Here is a 22,751-nt window from a genome sequence, read left to right as displayed (position 1 = left end):
CATGTATTAAACCACTGAATTCTATGCTTTTTGGAGGGGACTTTCACCACCAAGAAGACCAGCAGGAGAGAATCAGCAGAACATCACTGAGATCCACAGAGAGCTGATATTTTCCTTATTCTGTCCCTGTTTCTGTCCCTCTTTCTGTCTCCCACCACCTATTTCTTTATTTCCCATGTGGGGTTTACTTAACAAACAAACCCCATACCATTGTCACTGGCCTATGTGACAGTGACATTTGCACCTTAATTCGAGCAGAGGCACTTCTGACAACCTCAATAACCCCATCCCGACATCTGCCCCGAGGGGTTTGGGTGCAGCGAGCCCTGCCTGGGGCTGGGGGCAGCGGGGCTCGCTGCGGGCACTGCCAGGGTGACTCAGCCACTCCAGCAAGCTCGGGACCGCCTGGGCTCTGCGGCTCCCCGGCACGGATCGCTCCTGCAGCCTGATTTGCTGGGAAGCTGCCAGCGGCTGCCGCCTCCTCCTCTCTGCAGGCAGCTCTGCCCCGCTCCCCGCCGCTGCCTCCGGTGACAGAATGACAAAATGACCCGGCGGAGCGGAGGGACACGGCGCTGAATCGCTGTGGGGACGCGGAGCGCAGAGCCGGGGATGCGGCCGGAGGATGCGGCACGAAAGGTACGGGCAGCGCGGCGGGGTGTGCCGGGGAGGGGCAGGAACTGGGGCACTTTGCAGGGGTTTAGGAGCACGGGCAGTTTTCAAGGGGTTTAGGAACAGGGGCAGTTTTTGGGGCGGGAAGCATCACAGGCAGTTTTCAGGGGGTTTAGGATCACAGGCGCTTTTCGGGGTTGGCAGGATTATACCAGCAGTTTTCATGGGGGTAGGGGCAGTTTTCAGCGGGGGCAGAATCAGGGGCAGTTTTCAAGGGCTTTAGGATCACGGGCAATTTTCGGGGGGGGCGGGGGGCAGGAGCAGGGGCAGTTTTCAGGGGGTTTAGGAGCACGGGCAGTTTTTGGGGGGGCAGTTTTCAGGGGGTTTAGGAACAGGGGCAGTTTTCGGGGTGGGAAGCATCACAGGCAGTTTTCAGTGGGCTTAGGATCACAGGCGCTTTTCGGGGTTGGCAGGATTATACTGGCAGTTTTCAGCGGGGGCAGAATCAGGGGCAGTTTTCAGGGGCTTTAGGATCACGGGCAATTTTCGGGGGACAGGAGCAGAGGGGCAGTCTTTGGGGGGTTTAGGATCACAGGCAGTTTTTGGGGGGGTCAGGATGGGGGCAGTTTTCAGGGGGTTTAGGAGCACAGGCAGTTTTCAGTGGGGGCAGAATCAGGAGCAGTTTTTAGGGGGTTTAGGCTCAGGGGCAGTTTTCAGCCTTGCACTCCATCCTGCTGGGTGCTGTGGCCACCCCATGTGACCCAGGGCTGACCCGACCCCTCAAGCTGGGGGGCAGGCAGTGTGTGCCACGGGAGGGGCTCTGTCCTTGTCCCCAAGCCCCTAAGGACAGGAATTCCAGGTGCTGGAGGATGGACAGGTATTCCAGGTGCTGGAGCCCTTCCTGCATGGGCTTATGAGCTGTTTGTGGCCATGCCCCAAGCCCCACGAGCCTGTGTGCCTTGTGGGGCCATGGACAAGAATTAGGAGTGCATTTGACCTTATTTCAACTGCTCTTTCTCCAAAAATCAGATCTGCTGGGGGTTGTGCTGATGCAGAAATCCAGCCTGCCAAAATCTGCCTCCCAAGGTCAGTGGGGCTGTGGGAGATCCCAGGAGGGAGGCTGATAAAAGAGCTTTTCATTGCTACTCCATGATTTAGCATCAGCACTCCTTTTTCCCACAAGGACTCCCCACCCCTGGGTGAAATGCAGGATGTGGCTTGAAGAAAGCAGAAAAAATCCTCCTTAAAAACAGACCCCACAGCTTGACCAGAGCATCACCTGAGCCTGGTGCTTCCTCCATTACCTAATCCCAGCTCTCCTGAGAGGACACCACCCCCCTTGGGCTCCAGAGCCCCCAGGAGCATTTCCACCTTTGCTCCAGCAGCTCTCCCATCTCAGCAAAGGAGACTGTGGGTGTTCAGGGGGGCTCAGGAGTTTTGCAGCAAGCCCATGTGCATCTTGGGGCTCTCAGGGCACCTTTGCAGGGGACACAGGACTCCAGCACTGGGTCCCTGCAGCCTTCATGTCCATATCCCCAGATTTTCCATGCAGGGCCATGCTCAGGCTGCTCACACAAGAGACCTAGTTTCTGCTCTCCCTGCTGCCAGAAATATCCCAGCTGCCTGCAGTGGAGAGCAGGTGAGAGAGCCACAGGCTGGGGCACTTTGTGGGCATTGAGGGGCTTCCCTGGGGAGGAGCGGTGCATGCTGTGGTCACCACACACAACCCTGTGTCAGGATTGTGCTGAGGAGATGGCAGGTGGACCAATTTCCACCCTGGCAATGATGATGGATGGAGCACCTCAGTGCTCTTAGCTCATGGGCATCCTTTGTTTCTTTGAAGGCCAGGTTGGACGGGGCTTGGAGAAACCTGCTCTAGAGGAGGGTGTCCCTTCCCTTGGCAGGAGGGTGAAAGGAGATGAAATTTAAGACCACTCCCCATCCAAAGCATTCTGGGATTCTCTGATTCTCTTCCACTGCCCTCAGGATGGGGATGTTGAGGAGCTCCCAGCCTAGGAACAGGAGAAAGGAGGCAGAGAAGGCCGAGCCACAGGAGCCATGTCGGCGCGCGGCCGCTGCGCCCGGGTGCTCCCCTCTGAGCTGAACAAGGTGTGCCCCGAGAGAGGAGATGAGCCTGCCACGCACCCCAGCAGGATGAGCGACTTCGAGGTGGTCCCCAACCTGCAGCAGAGCAGCAGCAGTGTCTCCAGGAGCAGGAGAAAGGCTCATTTCCCCGCTGGCAGCAATGAAAAGGCAAGTTCAGGAGGTGCTGGAAGAGGGGGCGGTTGGGCACACGCATGAAACAGCATTAATGAGTGGCTCACTTACAGGAGCATTAATAACTGATCAGGTTGGTTTTAGGGACAGACAGAAAACCTGCAGATGCCTGAGGCACATGGCCAGCACTCATATCCCTCCTCCTTGGAGTGCATCTGGCTTTGTGCTTGCAGACAGCGATGAAGCTTTCGTCCTTCACACCCCAAGAAGCGCCCAGATGTGCTCCCATCCCCATGGTGTCTGACCCCTGGAATAACTTCTGACCCTTTCCAGAAACCCTGACCCCTGGCTGCTTTTCTTGCTCCATCAGGAAAATCTCATCTCCTGGATTCCTGAAAACATCAGAAAGAAGGAATGCACCTATTTTGTGGAAAGCTCCCAGACATCAGATTCTGGGTAAGTGAGGCACTCCCTCCTTCCCTCCCCTGCAGGAGAGCAGAAGTGAGGGTTGGTGATAAAGCTACAGCACCAGAAAATCCCGGCTTTCTGTCACAGGGATTCAAAACCCTCTTTTTAACTGGTTCTTCAGCATGAGGTGAGTCACCACGTGGCTGAGATTCGTGTCCTGGGGAAAAACATTTCCAATGCTTTTGCAGGCAGTCATTTCCACCCTAAATATTTCTGTCCTAAATATCTACCCGTGGAAATATTTGGATTTTTTCCTTTAATTTCCCCCCAAACATTGCCCTTGTTTCTGCACAAGTTCTGAGCTGGAGGAGCAGCTGGGTGGGAGATGTGGGGTCTGTGATGTTCCTGAGGAGAACAGCACCTCCTGCCCAGGCTGAGGCCGGGCTTTGCCTTTGGGGTTTCTCCATGGAGCTGTTGGTGTGTTTTTCAGGAGGATCGTTTGTGAGTGTGGCTATCTCAGGGAACAGCACCTGGATGATGCTGCCAAACCTCCCATCTTCCTGGGGAAGGAATGGGACCCCAGCAGGCACATCCAGGAAATGCCAACGGATGCCTTCGGTGATATCCGCTTCACAGGGCTGGGACAGAAGACAGGGAAGGTGATCTGCTTGTCCCCCTGTGGGTGTGTGGGGAGCCAGTGCTTGGGTCAGTGAAGAGCTCACAGGTGTTGTGGAAGAGGACACTCAGTTTGCTCTGGATCAGGGCGATGGTTATCTTGGCCATGGGCAGGTTGGCCACCTGCGCGATGACGTGGGAGATGGCACAGGAACATTTCCCTCCTGAGTGAGAGGACATTGGGAAGGGGTGGAATTGCCCCAAAGGCAACCGTGACTCACGCAGTGGAGGGGCTGAGACAGGACCCCTCCTCCCAGCCTTAAACCCTTTCTGAAGCCACAAGACTCATGATTCCAGGAGGGGCTGTTCCCTGTCCTTGACCTCAGATTTGTCTGGGGAGTGTTTGTTCCAAGGAAAGCGAACAGGAATTGGGTCATGGATAAAGACCTGGACCAGCAGCAGCAGGACTCTGCTGTGGAACGGTGTTGGGAAGCCTCTGGGGTGGGACAGGAGGAATTGTGTTGGAGGAGGTGTCCTGTTACCCTGACCCTGTTGTTTATACCCAAAATGTGTTTATGGTCCCTTTTTCTGCAGTACGTGCGTGTCTCCTCGGATACCCCCCCAAGGGTCATCTACCACCTCATGACACAGCACTGGGGCCTCGACCCCCCCAACCTGCTCATCTCAGTCACTGGGGGAGCCAAAAACTTCGTCATGAAGCCAAGGCTGAAGAACATCTTCCGGCAAGGGCTGGTCAAGGTGGCCCAGACCACAGGTAAGAGACTTCAGAATAATCAAATTGCAGAGTCATAGAATAGTTTGGGTTGAAAGGGACTTTTAGAGGTCATCTGGATGCAGAGGGTCTGTGGTGGTGTCCACAGGGGTCCCAGGAAGAGGGAAGAGATGAGGATCTGACTCCATGTTTCAGAAGGCTAATTTATTATATTATGACATATATATATTATATTAAAACTATACTAAAAGAATAGAAGAAAGGAATTCATCAGAAGGCTTGAAAGGAAAGATAATAGAAAGATAACAAAAGCTTGTGACTCTCAGAGAGTCTGAGACAGCTGGACTGTGTTTGGCCATTAATTAGAAGCAACCCCATGAGACCAATCACAGATGCACCTTGTTCCATTCCACAGCAGCAGATAATCAATGTTTACATTTTGTTCCTGAGGCCTCTCAGCTTCTCAGGAGAAAAAATCCTAAGGAAAGGAGTTTTCATAAAATGTGTCTGTGACAAGGGTCTCCCTGTGGTTGTACCTGGCCATGCCAGGTTCAGTGAGCGGGGCTGTTCTGGTGATGCTGAGCTGCTTTAGGAGCCCTGTAGGTCCTACCTGGACCATGATCACCAGGGATGGGCTGCTCCTTCTCAGCCACTGCAAAGAGGCTCAGAGAGGTGCTGAAGAAGGCATTGCCTGTGCTGCCAGGGCAGGGAAGAGACATCTTGTGGGGGATGGAGCACCCCAGGGACCCACAGCCACACGGGGGAGGCTGGGAGATCACTGTGGGCAGAGCCTCTCCCTTCCCATGGCCCTCTGTGACCCCCCAGGAGCCTGGATCATCACAGGGGGGTCCCACGCTGGTGTGATGAAACAGGTGGGAGAGGCAGTGCGGGACTTCATGCTGAGCTGCAGCCACAAGGAGGGCGACATTGTCACCATTGGCATTGCCACCTGGGGGACCGTGTACAACCGCGAGAGCCTCGTCTGCCCCATGGTGAGCCAGGCAGCCCAGGAAAACCCAGCTGTGCCACAAGGGATGCCCACAGAACTCCAGAATGGGTTGGGTTGGAAGGAACCGTATGGCTCACCTTGTTCCACCCTCTGCCATGGGCAGGGAACCTTTGCTTAGACCAGGATGCTCCAAGAGCCACCCAGCCTGGCCTTGAACTCTTCCAGGGATGGTCCCAGGCTGACATTTGCTGAGAAGCCCCCCTCACCCTGCCCAGTGGTTCTGTGCTTCTCCTGGGTAGACTCTTGTGGGTGTGAGGGCCAGTGGAGCATGGGGCAAGGCTGATGTGAGCACTGTGGGGGCACAGGGACAGTTTGGCCAGACTGTCCCCACGTGCTGGTTACCTTGGCTGTCTGCTGCTCCTCTGCCAGGCTCCTCCCAGAGCGTCTCCTCCTGCACCTTACAGGGGGGCTTTCCTGCTGAGTACGTGCTGGATGAGGAGAACCAGGGCAGCCTGTCCTGCCTGGACAGCAACCACTCCCACTTCATCCTGGTGGATGACGGGACCCACGGGAGGTACGGGGTGGAAATTCCCCTGAGGACCAGGCTGGAGAAGTTCATTTCAGAGCAGACCAAGGTGAAAGGAGGTAATGGCAGCACACAGCCTGGCCTGAGGCAGGGATGGGCCATCCCCCTGGAATGGTGTCCTTCCTGGGCTCCAGCAAGGGGCTGTGGCTTCCCCAGAGGATCCAGGCACAGGGTCTGAGAGGATTGCCATGATAAATGTGGAACCTGGTTCCTCCGTGACACAGAGCAAAGAACCTTTCTCTGCCAGACTTATGGGATCACTAAAGGAGGCACCAAACCTTGTGATGCTGAGTTGTTCAGGGAAAGTCATTTCTCCCAGAGGGCCAGGTCCCAATGGAGCTTCCAGGCGTCATCCTCTCACTGTGCAGATGATCTCCTGCCATAACACAGGCATACCTGTGCTCACAGAACCCCAGAACCCCCTGAGCTGGAAAAGACCCTCAAGAATCCTCTAGTCCAACTCCTGGCCTTGCACATCCACCCCCAAAAATCCCACCATGTCTCTGACCTGCCATGCCAGACAAACACTGGGCATGGTTTTCCTCCCCTCCCCTGAAGCCTGACATGTCAGGGACACTGCTCCCACCTTGCCTTCTGCACTCCAGCACTCAGAGGAGACCACACGGGGGGATCAGCCCTATGGGAAGGTCACCCTGGACTTGCTTCCCTGCAGGTGTTGCCATCAAGATCCCCATCGTGTGTGTGGTGCTGGAAGGAGGCCCTGGGACTCTTGATGTAAGGAACTGCTTGTGGCAAGCTGAGGGAGAAGGCAAAGGAGGGACAGCTCCTTCCCGGGGTGCTGCTCCTGTTGGTGCTGCGCTGACAGGAGCGCTGGGAGCAGCAGAGGATCCCAGCTCAGACAGGGCCTGCAGGTGTCTGGCTGGGACCCTGACCAAGCTGCCTGCTCTGCTGCAGACCATCTACAATGCCATCACCCACGGGACCCCCTGTGTGATCGTGGAAGGGTCGGGGCGCGTGGCCGATGTCATCGCGCAGGTGGCCAACCTGCCCGTGGCCAAGATCACCATCGCCCTGATCCAGAGCAAGCTCAGTGTCCTCTTCCAGGACACCTACGAGCTCTTCACTGAGAGCAAACTGGTGGAGTGGACCAAGAAGGTGAGTCCCTTGCAGCCTCCTCTGGGCTTTGGGAGCCCAAAGAGCTCCTGGGGGTCACGCCCTATGAGCAGCAAGGGTCCCAGTGGGGAGTTTAAGCCTCATCTGCCCCCAGCCACCCTCATCATTGTCCTGGTGGGCTCTCCAAGGGCTCAGGCTCCCTTTGGGCACAGAGGGAGTGTTTGTGACCCGCCCATGGTGGAGGACACAGCACAGGGGTTCTGCAGGAGTGGAGGGCAGTGAGGAATTGCCCAGCACAGTGGGGAGCAGCAGGGAGGAGATGCTGCTGCCCACCGCTTGCCCGCGGCTCTCCTTGTAGATCCAAGACATAGTGCGGAGCCGGCAGCTCCTGACCGTCTTCAGAGAGGGCAAATATGGCCAGCAGGACGTGGATGTGGCCATCCTCCAGGCCCTCTTCAAAGGTGAGGGCTGGGGGACAGGCCTCAAGTCACCTCCTACCTCTGCTTGACTCATGGGGTCACCAAAGAAGTCCCCAAACCTTGTTACTGGGGAGAGATGATTATCCAAAGGGCCACACGTCCAAGGAGGCCCCCAGGTGGTATCTTCTCACTGGGTGATGCTCTGTTCTAACCCGTGCACTTTGCATGCAGCATCCCGAAACCAGGACCACTTTGGTCGGGAGAACTGGGACCACCAGCTGAAGCTGGCCGTGGCCTGGAACAGGGTGGACATTGCCCGAAGTGAGATCTTCACAGATGACCACGACTGGAAGGTAGGGCCACGCCTGTGCTGCTTGTCTGGTCAGGCTTACAGCTTGTCAGGCACTTCTCACCTTGGCTGTGGGAGAGTTTTCAAGGGATTTCTCCTGGACCCTGAACTCCCAGTGCATTAACTGGGGCTGTTCTTCAAAAAATGCTCTCAAACACCCAGAGCAGAGCTAAACACACACAAAGGCAATTGGTATTTTGTTCAAAACCAGTGTTTTTAAAGATCCCAACCAGAACCTAAAATACCTCTTGACAGCTCTGCCCTGTGGTCCCTGCTCAAACAGCAATTTGTCTCTAAAGTCATCTCACCCAGCCTGGTGCTTCCCTGCTCATACCTTACTACAGAGTGGGGCAGGGGCCAGCTCTGCCATCCCTGCCTGATCCTGCTGTTGAGAAGCCAAGGCTGAGCAGTGTTTTCTGTCCTTCCTGATGGGGCTATGGAACTTGGAAGGGATTTTCCTATTGCAGTCAACAGTTTGGGTTCCCCCAGCTCACACACTTTTGGTGAGACTGGGAAGGGCTGGTGGGAGCTGGGAACCCAAAAGTGAAACATTGGAGGATATATGCCCCAAATGTTGAAGGTCAAGCTGGCAGCCTGGACACCTGCAAGGCGTCCCTGCCCCTGGCAGGGGATTGGAATGAGATGAGCTTCCAACCCAAACTGTCCTGTGATTCTGTGATATTCCTGAACTTGGGATAGGTGGTCTCTACCCTGCCCATCCCTCTGCCCAGCAGCCAAGGGGGCAGAGGGCTCCACTGCCACAGAGGAGTGCCCTCTTCTAACACCCTGGGAAGATCCCACAAGTTTTAGTGCATGCCACGTGCTCTTTCACACCCAGAGACTCCTCCTGTGCTCAGGGACAAAACCTCCCCCCAAGTGAGGAGCACGGTAGGGTGCTGCTCTGAGACCAGGGAGCCCCTCACCTCTGCCTCTGGCCTGCCAGCCCTCAGATCTCCACCCCGTGATGGCAGCTGCCCTGATTTCCAACAAACCCGAGTTTGTGAAGCTGTTCCTGGAGCAGGGAGTGCGCCTCAAGGATTTTGTCACCTGGGACACCCTGGTTTACCTCTACGACAACCTGGCGCCGTCCTGCCTGTTCCACAGCAAGCTGCAGAAGGTGCTGCTGGAGGAGAGGGAGCACACGGCCGGCTCCAAGGTGCCGAGGCTGCAGATGCACCACGTCTCGCAGGTGCTGCGGGAGCTGCTGGGCTGCTCCACGCAGCCGCTCTACCCCAAGCCCAAGCAGGCGGAGCGGCCCCGGCTCTCCATCCCCGTGCCGCACATCAAGCTGAACGTACGCATCTCAGGTTACCGCCGGGGAGGGGAGGGACACCTCCTCCGGGTCTCTGTCCTCCTGTCTGCTCAAAAATGGTACTAAAAGTGCCCTTTAGTCGTCTAAAAGGGGCAGCTCCCAACAGCTGTAGCACTGTGTGGATGTGCGATGCTGGTGGGGTGGGTGCACGGTGGATGCACAGATCCACCCGATCCCACTAGAAAAAGGGAAAATCCCGGGATTGATCCAGTCTTGGCCACCCCTGTAGCTGGGCAAAGCCCTTTGCATGGGTGGTGGAGGCAGCAGCAGGGGTTTGAGCATGGCACACCTTGCAGGTGCAGGGCTCCAGCCTCAGGTCCCTCTACAAGCGCTCTCCTGGCCGAGTCACCTTCACCATGGACCCCGTGCGGGACCTGCTCATCTGGGCCGTGGTGCAGAACCGCAGGGAGCTGGCAGAAATCATCTGGGCACAGGTACTGTATGAGCCAGGGGGGTGGGACAGACAGAGAGCAGAGATCTCTGAAGCCAGGACAGGAACTTGGGGTTCATTGCAAAGGGCCTGGGTGCAGGGCCCTGCTGGGAGCTGCCAGGCACAGCTCAGAGCAGGACTGAGAGAGGATGAGAGGGAAAGAGAGTAGGAGCATACAAGAGTAAAAGGGGTAAGACCGTAAAAGAGGCAAGAGAGCAAAAGCATAAGAGAATAAAAGGGGTAAGAGAGTAAAAGGCAAGAGAGCAAGGTTCCCCTTACAATACAATAGATCTTCTCCTGTGTTGAATATTCTGATTCTCACTAACCAATCTAGCACAATATACAAATCCTATAGCATTTCCATACAGCCTATAAGAATCACTACATTACCATACTGTGCTACATTTTAAACCCTATAAACTCCTCTTTGGGCCCCTTCTGCCAAGCTGGCAGGGTCTGCTCTGACCCTTGGAGCTGCCTGCAAGCAGAGGGTGTTGTTCCATCAAAAGGGGATCACCTTCAGCCAGCTATGCCATTGTTTTCCAGTTGTTCAGTAACTAAAGGATCTCAAAGCTTGCTTTCATTTCAATCTCACTTATAGTTTCAATATTCTCAAAATCTTTTGCCAGGCAATCATATTTGTAAGGCTTTCCTGTTTCATCTTCCCCAACAAGGTACCACAGCCCAGAGCTGAGGGGCTCACATGGAGCCAAACCTCACAGCCCCACTGGGATTTGGGGTAGTGGGACAGCTCTCCTGAGCCTGGCCCCAGCCAAACAGGAGCCAGCCAGCCTGAGGGCACTTAATGTCCATCCCCAGCCACACCATGAGGCCAGATCCCTCATTTCCTGGCCAAAACAGGCACAGGGGATGTGCTGGGCCAGAAGTGGGCTAAGTCAGGCTGAGAGAGCCCCCAGGGACATGGCAGCTGGGGTGGAGAAGGCTTCCACCATAAACAGCGTTCCAGGACAAGAGGCAGCGTAGCTGGTGGCACAGTGGGCATGCCAAGGAGCCACTCTGTCCCATCAGCCGAGGGCAGGGCTGTTCCCATATTCCCCAGGCAGGGGGTTATCCACAGGTGAGCATGGCCCAGCCCTTGTCATGGCAAACTGTCCACCCTGAGCACCAATCTGCTTGGGCCACCCTCCTTCCTTCCTGTGGCGGCTGGGCAGGGCTTGTCAAGGCTTCTGGGACGTGACAGACAGAGTGTCCATGCTTTCCTTATCCTCTTCTGTGCCAGAGCCAGGACTGCATGGCAGCTGCACTGGCCTGCAGCAAAATCCTGAAGGAGCTGGCCAAGGAGGAGGAGGACACGGACACCACTGATGACATGATGGCCCTGGCTGAGGAGTATGAGCACAAAGCAATCGGTGAGCAGGAGGGCACCAACGCCCCCAGAGCTGCTCCTGTCCCCCCCAGAGCTGCTCCTGTCCCCTCCCCAGATCTGCTCCTGCCCCCCATGGCTGGTGAGCTTTACCCAGGAGATGTCTGGGGGGTGAGAAATGAGGGTCCCATCCCCACATTTGGGGATTATGCTGCACAGGCCATGCCCACACGCTGGTGGGAGTACAGGGAGTGCCAGTGTGTGGTGCCATGTCCTGGTCCTGTTCAGAAGGGTGAGGACTCTGTGAGCCCCAGAGCTCAGGCTCCTCCTGCTGGTCCTGGCCCTTGCAGGTGTGTTCACAGACTGCTACCGCAAGGACGAAGAGAGAGCCCAGAAGCTTCTCACCCGTGTCTCTGAGGCCTGGGGGAAGACAACCTGCCTGCAGCTGGCCTTGGAGGCCAAGAACATGAATTTTGTGTCCCATGGGGGCGTTCAGGTGGGCTGCCAGCAGTGGTCCTTGGAGGGAATGTGCCCAAGAGCTCCTCGTGGGTGGTGTGTGACTCTGCCCTTCGGCCTCTGTAAGCAGCACTCCTCTTTGTCACCCTTCACAGGCTTTTCTAACCAAGGTCTGGTGGGGGAAGCTGTCTGTGGACAATGGCCTTTGGAGGGTGATCACGTGCATGCTGTTCTTCCCACTGCTCTACACCAACCTCATCACCTTCAGGTATTCTGGCAGCTGGGACGCTCTTGCACTTGTCACAGACATGTTTGATGAAAAATCCTTTTTAGGATTTTTTCTCCTGACAAGCTGAGAGGCATCAGGAACAAACTGTAAACAATAATTTTCTCCTGCTGTGGAATGCAACAGGTGGATCTGTGATTTGCCATTAATTAGAAACAACCGATGTGGACCAATGGATTGGCCATTAATTAGGAGCCACCAACATGGACCAGTTGATTGGCCATTAATTAGGAACCACCAACATGGACCAGTTGATTGGCCATTAATTAGGAACCACCAACATGGACCAGTTGATTGGCCATTAATTACAAACAACCACATGGGCCAATCCCAGATGCACCTGTTGCATTCCACAGCAGCAGATAACCACTGGTTACATTTTGTTCCTGAGGCCTCTCAGCTTCTCAGGAGGAAAAATGCTAAGGAAAGGGTTTTTCATAAGACATGCCTGTGACAGTGCACTGAGGCAGGGCTTCCTCCAGCCTCCCCCTGCAGTTGGCTGGCTGGGGAGAGATGCTGTGGCACCTCCTGAGCAGCTGAACCCACGTCCATCCCTCCTGCAGCAGGGAGAAGAGGCTGCAGCCCCCCATGGGCTGCCTGGCGCGCCTCCGAGCCTTCTTCACAGCGCCCATCGTCATCTTCCTCATGAACACCCTCTCCTACTTCACCTTCCTCCTGCTCTTCGCCTATGTGCTGATGGTTGACTTCCAGCCCGCGCCCTCCTGGCGGGAGTACCTCATCTACTTCTGGCTCTTCTCCCTGGTGTGCGAGGAGACCCGCCAGGTGTGGGCAGGCACAGCTGGGGCTGGCAGGTGGCACAGGAGGGGATGCAGCCCTCTGGGTGCTCTGGGAGGTGCCACCACATGGCTCATGGTCCCGTGCTGCTTCTCGTGTCACCCCCTGTTCCGAGAGGCCCTGGCACGTGGAACCACCCGATCCCCCATGTCTGAGGCCAGGGATTCTCCTTGGCTGCAGCTGGCTTGGCCCTGTGTATTTGCAGAAGAAAATGCTGTTGGGCTGGTGGGCTTTTCCCAGGAGGTGTCTGTGTCTGTTTTGGGAATGTCAGGAGATGGAGGGAGCTCATCCTTTGGGTGAATTCCCAGCAGGATTTCCAGGTTTTGCTTGACATTTGAGATTTTCCAGCTTTTGCTTCAACATCTCAGTGCCTTTCTCCTCCAGCCTGAAGAGCCCCAATGTCCCAGGTGTCCTCATGCTCCTCCCATGCCCCTAGAGCAAACCACATAGGCTCAGGTTGCCTTCGGGTCAGCAGGAGTGTCCAGTGATGGCCAGATGATCTGTGTGGTCCCTCCCCTCCATGAGACACGAGTATCTTACACCCAGCCCCTTTTCTCTTCCCAACAGCTGTTGTATGATCCAGATGGACTCGGGGTTGTGAAAATGGCTTCCCTGTACATCAAGGACTTCTGGAATAAGCTGGATATCTGTGCCATCCTGGTCTTCATTGCAGGGCTGACTTGCAGGTGAGCTGCAGAGCTCAACAGTATTTTCACAGAATTATGGAATCTCAGAGTGATTTGGGTTGGAAGGGACCTTAAAGCCCATCCATGGGCAGGGACACCTCCCACTCTCCAGGTTGCTCCAAGCCCCATCCAGCCTGGCCTTGGACACTTCCAGGGATCCAGGGGCAGCCACAGCTTCTCTGGGCACCCTGTGCCAGGGCCTCACTTCCCTCTCAGCAATTCCAGCCTAAGTGATTCTGCGTGGTTCTATGGTGGCACTGAGGTGTTTCCTTTCCTCTCTTTCCTGTCCAGGCTGATCCCATCAACGTTATACCCTGGGCGCATCATACTGTCCCTGGCTTTCATCATTTTCTGCCTGCGCCTGATGCACATTTTCACAGTCAGCAGAACACTGGGGCCCAAGATCATCATTGTGAAGCGCATGGTGAGAGCTCCCCTGTGTCCTGGGGGGTGAGGCTGGACCCTCCTGCTGCAGCAGCTGGGTGTGCCACCCCTGTCATCCCATCCTGGAGAGGGGCTTGCTCCAGGACACAGCCATCCTCCCCCTCTGTCTTTGCAGATGAAGGATGTCTTCTTCTTCCTCTTCCTGCTGGCAGTGTGGGTGGTGTCCTTTGGGGTGGCCAAGCAGGCTATCCTGATCCACAACGAGGAGCGCGTGGAGTGGCTTTTCCGTGGCGTGGTCTACCATTCCTACCTGACCATCTTCGGGCAGATTCCCTCCTACATCGATGGTACAGGACACTGGCTGTGGCAGCCATGGCACGAGCAGGGTGGCTGTGGCAGCCATGCCGTGAGCAGGGTGGCTGTGGCAGCCATGGCACGAGCAGGGTGGCTGTGGCAGCCATGCCGTGAGCAGGGTGGCTGTGGCAGCCATGGCACGAGCAGGGTGGCTGTGGCAGCCATGGCACGAGCAGGGTGGCTGTGGCAGCCATGCCGTGAGCAGGGTGGCTGTGGCAGGGCTGGTGTACCAAACTCGTGCTGTGCTGGCCCATGGAAGTGCCGCAGAGCTGGCAGTGAGCAGAGCACCTGGTATGGTGCAGATGGAGGTCAAGTCCCTGCCTGGTGCTGAGCTCCCTGGAGCTATCTGAAAACAGAATGTGCTCCCCAAGACACCCAAGGTTTGGCCACTGTAGAATCACACTGTGCCCTCCCACAGGGGTCAACTTCAACATCGACCAGTGCAGCCCCAACGGGACTGACCCCTACAAGCCCAAGTGCCCAGAGACAAACGGGGACAACAAGACCCCCATCTTCCCAGAGTGGCTGACAGTCATCCTGCTGTGCCTGTACCTGCTCTTCACCAACATCCTCCTCCTCAACCTCCTCATTGCCATGTTCAAGTGAGTCTGGGGGGCCCTAGATGTGGTGGAAGCAGTGGGATCCCACCTGGGGATTGTAGATGTGGTAGGAGCAGCTGCAGCTCAGGGCTGATGAGGGAGCTGGGTAGAGCTGGGACACCGTCCAGCCACGATGTGCCCCCTCATCCCCACGGCACGGCTGACACCTGGGCTGTGCCCCAGCTACACCTTCCAGCAGGTGCAGGAGCACACAGACCAGATCTGGAAGTTCCAGAGGCACGACCTGATCCAGGAGTACCACGGCCGCCCGCCCGCGCCGCCGCCCCTCATCCTGCTCAGCCACCTGCAGCTCCTGCTGCGCCGGGGCCTGCTCCGCCAGCCTGCCACCCACCACAAGCTCAGTGAGCACCAGCATCCCCTCCTGCCCTCTGCCCCCTCCTCGGGGCATGGTGCCACGCACCGAGGCACAAGGCTGGGCACAGGGGCTGTGCTCCTGGGGTTTGGGATGGCCAGGGGTGTGACAGCACTGCTGTCCTCTTCCCTGGGCAGAGGAGAAGCTGGAGAAGAATGAAGAAGCTGCCCTGCTCTCGTGGGAGATGTACCTGAAGGAGAGCTACCTGCAGCACCAGCAGTGCCAGGAGAAGCAGAACACGGAGCAGATGATCCGGGACATTGCACAGAGGTATGGCTGCCCCCTGGGAAGAAAATTCCTTCTGTCCTTCGGTGTCCTGGGCATGGAAGAGTTGGGATCAGGGCAGGGGTGGCTGCTGAGGGTGTTCCAGCCTGCACTGTCTCTCCAGGGTTGATGTGCTGGCAGAGCTGCTGGACTTGGACAGGGTGAAGAGGACGGGGGTAGTGGAGCAAAGACTGGGCTCTCTGGAGGATCAGGTGAGGCAAAACCAGGGCAAGAAAGGTGAAATTTTTCCAGGGCCTGAGTCAATTGAAAGGTGAAGTTTTTCCAGGGTCTGAGTCAATTGAAAGGTGAAATTTTTCCAATTTTTCAATTTTTTCAATTGAACCAGAACATATAATCTCTCTGAGTCAACACCCTTTGAGACAGTTTGAGTTTCCTTGCTATTAGCCATCTGAGGGTTAAAGGTTTATAGGAAAAGCTCTGTTTGACTCCAAAGTAAACAGGATGCAGGTGGGAAGTGCTGGGATGGGCCACTGCCCCCACTGGTCACCCAAAGAGTTAGAGCTGACCCAGCTCTTCTCCTTTATTGTAAATCAAAGGCAACTCTGGTGAAGGGGAGAGAATGATGAGGAGGACTCCATGGATATCAGAAGGCTAATTGATTATTTTATTCTACTATATTATATATATTTCATCTAAACTGAATCTGCCAAGCACTCCCTCTGCACACACCTGCTCACACTGCACTGAATCTCGTGACTGTCAGTGACAGTCCCAACACACACACGCACACACACCTGGCCCTGACAGGCCAAGGGAACAAAACACCATCACTGTGGGTAAACAATCTCCATATTGCATTCTACTGTGGCACAAACACAGGCACAGCAAGTGATAAGAATTGTGGTTTTCCCTTTCTCTGAGGTTCAGAGAATGTGAATCTCAGAAATCCTCGGGAAGAATTGTGCCTTGCTTTTCTCTGTGAAGGCAAATGCGGCAACACTCCTTGGCCTGAGAGGGCCCTCCAGAGCTCCTGGGGACAGAGGCTCTCTGTCCCCTCCCTCTGGAGCACTGGGGTGCCCAGGGAGCCAGCCCATCTGTTTCCATCTCCCTCTCCACCTGCTCTGTAAGAATATTCCCCTGGAGGAGTTTCTCCAAGGCAAACACCAGCACACAGCCAGGCTCACAGGGCGCGGCGGTCGGTGCCCAGGGTGGCCGCACCAGGGCAGGGTCCCGTGGCACTCGGGGGACAGTGGGGCTGGGGGTGACCCTGTGCTGTGCCCTGCAGGTGCATCAGAGCGCCCAGGCCCTGCGCTGGATGATGCAGGCGCTGCGAGGCAATGGCTTCAGCTCGGCGGAGGATGCGCCGCCCGTGGGTAAGCACAGCCGGCTCCTCCCCAGCAGCACCGGGCTGGGCTGCCCCCCACGCCCCTCTGCCAAGCAGGGACACACGGGTTCCTTTGCTCCTGGGAGGTTTGGTGCCTCCATGAGGTCATCCAGCCCGTCCTGAGGCCGTTCCCACCCTCCCCGGGGTTTAATGCCAGAAGGGAAGCCAGGGGACACCAACATCCCCATGGAGAGACCCAGGCAGCCCCCTCAGCAGGGCCCCAGCCCACAGTGCTGGACATGGGGCCCTGCTCTGTGGGACCCTGCAGTCTGTGTCTGCCCCATAGGCTCCTCCACAGCCCTGGGCACCAAGGAGATTGCCCTGGAGGGAAGAGCTGAGGAGAGGCAGCCCCCATGCCACGTGCTGGCCCGGAACCTCCTGTATCCAGGGTCCCACATTCTCCGCTTCCCTGTGCCCGATGAGAAGGTGCCCTGGGAGGTAGGGGCTGTGAACAGGGGCACTGGGGCAGGGAGGAGAAGGCTTGAGGCACATCCTGACACTGGTGGGAAGAGGAGCCCATCATCCCATTTGGGAGCTGTTGTTCTTCCCAACCCTGGGACCCTTGGCTTCCCGGAGTTGCTGTTTGAGTGACCCCAGAGAAAAGGGCTGGGATCCATTCCTACCAGGACCTGCAGTGCCAGGAGTGCCTGGGGATGCTTGGTGGGACACAGGGGGTACAACCAGCCACCTCTGCATTTCCTGAAGCACGGCTGCCTCAGGGGCAGGGACAGGATCCAGTACTGGCTTCCATGGGGGTGTGTGAGTCCTCCAGCCAGGACTCTGAGCTCAGCCTCCAGCAGAGCCTGGAGCATCCCACGAGCTGGGCAGAGGAAGAGCCTGGGCCCTGAGGTGTCCCTGGGGTCCCAGCCCCTGCCTGCTGTGAGAGCAGGGGCACAGTTCAGGGGGCAGACCCAGCCATGTGTTGTGCAGGTGGATTTCCCGCTCTACGACCCCCCTGCCTACTCGGCTGAGCACAAGGACATGGCAGTGCAGGACCCCTTCAGCCTGTGAGTGTCCCCCCACGGCTCCCCAGCCCTCCTCCCTTCCCTGGGTGGCACAGCCAGCCCTCCCAGCCGGGCTGCCTCCCACCCTGCAGCTCCTTGGAGTCTCTGCTGAAGATCAACTACAACACCATGGACGGGCTGATCGACCGGCAGAGCTTCCACGGGCTGTACACCGTGCAGGACGGGCTGCCACTGTGAGTGCCACTGCCACTATGTGCCACTGCCACTGTGAGTGCCACTGCCACTTCCACTGTCACTGTGTGCCACTGTCACTGTGGGTGCTACTGTGTGCCACTGCCGCTGTGAATGCCACTGTGAGTGCCACTTCTGCTGTGAGTGCCACTGCCATTGTGTCGCTGTCACTGTGAGTGCCACTGAGTGCCACTACTACTGCCACTGTGAGTGCCCCTGCCACTGTGTGCCCCTGTCACTGTGAGTGCCCCTGCCACCGTGTGTGCCACCACCATAGCAGCTGCCTGGCAGGACAAGCACGGGCACACAGAGAGGCCAGGGCTGCCTGGCACATCCATCCCATCCCATCTGATCCCCACTTTCCTACGGGGCAGGGATGACTGCATGCACTGTCCTTAGGACTGAACCCCAAAAACACCCCCAAAATGTGGGGTGCAGGGCTAGGGAAGGGGTGCACAGAGGGAGCCCTCACTGTCACCCTGCAGGAACCCCATGGGCAGGACGGGGCTGAGAGGCCGTGGGAGGCTGCACTGCTTCGGGCCCAACCATGCCCTGCACCCCGTGGTGACCCGGTGAGTGTGGGGTGAGGATGTGGGGTGGAAAAGGGACCATGGGGTCACCCCAGAGACATGGCCCAACCCCACACTGCCAACGTGAGCACTGCTGGGCACAGGGGAGCCACAGCTGCAGCATGACAGGGGCCTGTCCCACAGCTGGAGGAGGAACTTGGATGGGTCCATCATAAGGAAGAGCCTGAAGAAGATGCTGGAAGTCCTGGTGGCCCAGTACCCCCTGTCAGATGTGTGGGCTCTGCCTGGGGTGAGAGCTGGCAAAAAACAGGGAAGGGAAGAGGAAGGGGAAGGGAAGGGAAGGGGAAGGGGAAGGGAAGGGAAGGGGAAGGGGAAGGGAAGGGAAGGGTCCCACAGAAAAGGGGGAATCACAGGCATGTGTCCCAGCCTGGCTGAGGAGGTACCTCTGCCCCTCCTGCAGAGCACCTGTGTGACCATGTTCACAGGGGTCTGAGGATGAGGGAAGAGACGAGGATCTGACTCCATGTTTCAGAAGGCTTGATTTATTATTTTATTATATATTTTATATTAAAACTACACTAAAAGAAGAGAAGAAAGGATTTCATCAGAAGGCTGGCGAAGAATAGAAAAAGAAAGAATGATAACAAAAGCTTGTGGCTCGGACTCTCTGTCCAAGCCAGCTCATTTTGATTGACCATTAATTAGAAACATCCAACATGGGCCAATCCCAGATGCACCTGTTGCATTCCACAGCAGCAGATAACCATTGGTTACATTTTGTTCCTGAGGCCTCTCAGCTTCTCAGGAGGAAAAATCCTAAGGGAAGGGTTTTTCACAAAAGATGTCTGTGACACACCTGCATGCCAGGCTGCTGGGGGAGCAGTGCCCCACTCACTCTGACCCCCTGCCTCTCCCTCCATGGCTTCAATCCTCACATCCTTCATGTGAGCCTGTTAAGCCATTGGCAGAGCATCCTTTGGCAGACACTGGATCAGGCAAACTCAGACATCGGCTTGGGCAGAGCTGAGGACTTTGGGCAGCAGAGGGAGGGTGGGAGGCACCAGCAGACCTTGGGGCATCTTCTGCAGCAGTGGCAGGCCTGATGGCCAAGCTGTTGGCAGGGAGGGAGGCTGGAGTGTGCTGGTGGCAGCCCCCAGAGCTGACATCTGCTTTGTCACAGGGCTCCCTGGAGCCAGGGGAGACGCTGCCACTGAAGCTCAAGTGGATCCTGCGCAGGGAGTTCTGGCCCCAGTTCCAGAATCTGCTGAAACAAGGCACTGAGGTGGGGACACACAGGGGTCCCCGTGGTGTGGGGTCACAGGAGGGCTCAGGGGTGTGGGCATCACCCTGGGTGACACACAGGTGTCACGGGGACATCACCACGGCACGGGGACATGTGGCATCATGGTGTCACAGGGCCACATGGGTGGGCCAGGGTACAGAGGCAGGGTGCATCCCTCTTGGCACTGCTCCCACCAGAGGGGAAGGGGCAGGGGAGGTGAGGATGTGCCATAATTTGTGTCTGGGGGTCGGGGAGCAGCCCAGAGACCCCGGGGGAGGGCTGCCCACACCAGTCTGTGCCTGCAGCAGTGACTCCCCATGGCTCCAGGGGCAGGGGAGGTGAGAATAGGCTGCTCCCTGACCCTGAGACATGAATTATGGCACAGATCCTCACGGGGAGGGCTGCCCACACCAGTCTGTGCCTGCAGCAGTGACTCCCCATGGCTCCAGCTGCACTGGGAGCAGGGCTCCGGTCTCCAGCAGGGCAGAGCTGCAGGACAATGCCCCACCCACCCCCAGGGTGCCCTCAGAGAGGTGATGAGGGCTCTGCTCAGGTGTCATCCCCATGCACAGGTGCACAAGGGGTACCTGGACGACCCCCGGAACACGGATAACGCCTGGGTGGAGACGGTGGCCATCAGCGTGCACTTTGACACCCAGCACGACCTGGAGATGAAGCGGCTGAACTCGGTGAGGGGCTGCCACCCCCGGGGCTCCCTGGGCACAGCAGCCACATCTGCAGAGCCACAGCCCCACGGGACTCTGCTGCATGCAGCAGGAGAGGAACAGGGGATGAACGTGGGGTGGCACCTCAGTGTGTGCCCCAAAAAGAGGCAGGAGGCTGGGGATGGGAGGTGCTGTTGGGTGTGGCTGGCAACACACGTGTGACCCTGTTCACAGGGGTCTCAGGTTGAGGGAAGAGATGAGGATCTCATGTTTCAGAAGGTTTGGTTTATTATTTGATGATATATGTTACATTATACTAAAAGAATAGAAGAAAGGATTTCATCAGAAGGCTGGCTAAGAATAGAAAAAGAAGGAATGATAACAAAGGCTCTGGCTTGGACTCTCTGTCCAAGCCAGCTGACTGTGATTGGCCATTAATTAGAAACAACCCCATGAGCCCAATCCCAGATGCACCTGTTGCATTCCACAGCAGCAGATAACCATTGGTTACATTTTGTTCCTGAGGCCTCTCAGCTTCTCAGGAGAAAAAATCCTAAGGAAAGGATTTTCCATAAAAGATGTCTGTGACACACACGTGTGCCATCTGTCCCCCTGCAGTTCCTCCAGGGCTGTGACCCCGAGCTGTGCATCCGCTGGCAGGTGCTGGACAAGAGGATCCCCCTGCACGCCAACCACAAGGAGCTCCTGCACAAGGTCTCAACCCTCCTTGGTGCCTACTACTGAGGCCTCCTGCCTCCCAGGCTCTGGCTGGGACCTGCAGCTCTGAGAACACGGGAGCTGCTGGAGCTGAGGTGCTCTGGGTGTCTGTGTGAATGTATGCTGCAGGTCTCTGGGAGGAAAAGTGTCCCCTCCCTGCCACCTGAGCCACCAAGTTCAGCCCCCGCTGGTGTCTTGGTGCTTCCACATCAGCCCCCAGCACTAGTCCAGAGCTTGGGGCACACAGAGCCACAGGGCTTTTCCTGTGACATGGTCCTTCTGTCCACTCCAGCCTGCTCTTGGCTTTGGGGTGGGCACTGGGGGCTCACCAGCCCCAGCTACCCCTCCTCCAGAATCTCCATCCCTGCTCCCTGCTCCTGCTCCGAGCCCTGGCAGCCCCAGTGCCACAGATCCCAAAGGATTGCTCTGGGGAAGGCCTGGAGCCACTCCTGTGGTGGCTGCACCCGTACCTCTGGTTGCCTCAGACCCAACAACATGGTCCTGAGCTGTGAGCCAGCACTCCTGAAGGTGTGAGCAGCTCTTGGCTTGTATACCTATGGTTTCACAGCCCTGCACAGGCCCACCTGCCATGCCCCAACCTGTGTGTGATCCTGCTTGTGTATGCTGAGCACTGGCTTGTAGTTAACTTCCCTCCTCTCTCTGAGCTAAGTGTCACCTGCCTGTCCCCACCCCTTGTGCACATGGGTGGGAGGTGGCAGCTTGCTGGGACACAGGTGATCCCTGCTCTGTGATTCCTTGGGCAGGTGGGGACAGGAGAGGGGACATCTGTGTGTCAATCCCATACATCCCTGCTTTTTAGGGGTCTTTCACTCATGTTTTCTGCTGCCATGGGTAGAACAAGGCACAGTGGACACATTTCCTGATCATCCAGAAGAGCCCCACAGCAGCGTGTTATGCCTGGCACTGCTCAGGAGGGGATTTTGGTCCCCCACCTCCTCCCCGTGGATCAGACCCTGGCCAGCCAAGGCTGCTCATCCCACACTGGTGGCCACCAGAGCACAACTGCAGTTTCATCAATGCTGCACGGGGCTTTGGCAAGGGGAGGGGGCTCAGTCTGGCAATGTGTTCAACCCAGCTCAATAAACCATTATTAAACACTGCAGGCTGCTGGTGTCTGACAGCTGTTTAACCAGGGGCTGCTCCTGGGGGCCATGCTTGGAGCACACCTCAGGGATAAGCCAAATTCCCACCCCAATCTTGCTGTACAAACTCACTTTGCCTGCAGACTCACCCCCAGGGATGGCTGAATCACAGAAGGGTTTGGGCTGGACAGGATTTCAGTGATGATTTCACTTCAAGCCCCCAGCCATGGGCAGGAACAGCTTGCAGCAGCCCAGGCTGCTCGAGAGGACTGGCCCCGTTCAAAGCTGGTGTGGGAGCTGTGCTGGCAGGGCACCTTCTCCTCCTGCTCCTGGACTGATGTCTGCTCCTGCTTTCCTGGCACCTCCAGGCCGGGGCCCGGCCGGGGAGGGACAATCGCTCCTTACAGCAGCTGATGAAGCTTCTAGACTGGCAGCCCGGACCGCAGCCTCCAAAACCTGCGGGAATCTCATTAGCAGCACTCAATTTGTGCGCACTGGGCTCGGCGCGGCCACTCTCCCGCAGCCCCCGGCTGTCCCACCACGCTGCTCCCGCCGCTCCGCTCCCGCACTGCCCCCAGCCCCATCCCCGCACTGCCCCCATCCCTATCCCCATCTCCGCACCGCCCCCATCCCCATCCCCGCCCCTATCTCCATCCCCATCCCCATCCCCGCCCCTATCCCCATCCCCATC

General features: G+C 57.1%; 1 protein-coding gene and 1 non-coding gene across 4 annotated transcripts; both read left to right on the top strand.

Moving 5' to 3' along the window:
- Positions 1-427: 427 nt before the first annotated feature.
- Positions 428-22,080, top strand: TRPM2 (transient receptor potential cation channel subfamily M member 2). Of its 3 annotated transcripts, XM_071437272.1 has the most exons (33): positions 429-636; positions 2,596-2,862; positions 3,197-3,282; positions 3,725-3,893; positions 4,444-4,624; positions 5,408-5,574; positions 5,996-6,176; positions 6,791-6,852; positions 7,033-7,233; positions 7,550-7,652; positions 7,842-7,963; positions 8,903-9,253; positions 9,568-9,705; positions 10,942-11,071; positions 11,376-11,521; positions 11,637-11,749; positions 12,331-12,550; positions 13,130-13,248; positions 13,540-13,672; positions 13,808-13,979; positions 14,405-14,588; positions 14,769-14,947; positions 15,096-15,228; positions 15,347-15,434; positions 16,469-16,556; positions 16,854-17,005; positions 17,498-17,574; positions 17,664-17,765; positions 18,249-18,335; positions 18,477-18,582; positions 19,474-19,575; positions 20,148-20,264; positions 20,859-22,080. In XM_071437272.1, the coding sequence occupies exons 2-33, from the start codon at positions 2,668-2,670 to the stop codon at positions 20,982-20,984; spliced, it is 4,530 nt and encodes a 1,509-aa protein (XP_071293373.1). In that variant the 5' UTR covers positions 429-636; positions 2,596-2,667; the 3' UTR covers positions 20,985-22,080. The 3 variants fall into 3 exon arrangements, with proteins under 3 accessions (XP_071293376.1, XP_071293373.1, XP_071293374.1); XM_071437273.1 differs by lacking the exons at positions 19,474-19,575; positions 20,148-20,264; positions 20,859-22,080 and having other exon boundaries at positions 18,437-18,556; XM_071437275.1 differs by lacking the exons at positions 16,469-16,556; positions 16,854-17,005; positions 17,498-17,574; ... (4 more) ...; positions 20,148-20,264; positions 20,859-22,080 and adding an exon at positions 15,528-15,546 and having other exon boundaries at positions 428-636; positions 15,347-15,493.
- Positions 19,432-19,517, top strand: LOC139595258 (Z6 small nucleolar RNA). Its single transcript, XR_011680979.1, has one exon. It is a non-coding gene; the product is annotated as a Z6 small nucleolar RNA (small nucleolar RNA).
- Positions 22,081-22,751: the final 671 nt, after the last annotated feature.

Source organism: Agelaius tricolor, unplaced genomic scaffold (genome assembly GCF_023055355.1).
Source record: "Agelaius tricolor isolate 1412-34295 unplaced genomic scaffold, bAgeTri1.0.p SCAF_12, whole genome shotgun sequence".
NCBI lineage: Eukaryota > Metazoa > Chordata > Aves > Passeriformes > Icteridae > Agelaius > Agelaius tricolor.
The sequence above is the reverse complement of the archived record's forward strand: the minus strand, read 5'-3'. Positions and strand labels throughout refer to the sequence as shown.

What these genes read in the sequence shown, in the direction of transcription:
- TRPM2 (XM_071437272.1), top strand. Translation starts at nt 2,668, where the DNA reads ATGTCGGCGCGCGGCCGCTGCGCCCGGGTGCTCCCCTCTGAGCTGAAC. An exon ending in CAAGGTGGCCCAGACCACAG is followed by an intron (nt 4,625 to 5,407) that starts GTAAGAGACTTC and finishes GTGACCCCCCAG; the next exon opens with GAGCCTGGATCATCACAGGG. An exon ending in TGTCCCATGGGGGCGTTCAG is followed by an intron (nt 11,522 to 11,636) that starts GTGGGCTGCCAG and finishes CACCCTTCACAG; the next exon opens with GCTTTTCTAACCAAGGTCTG.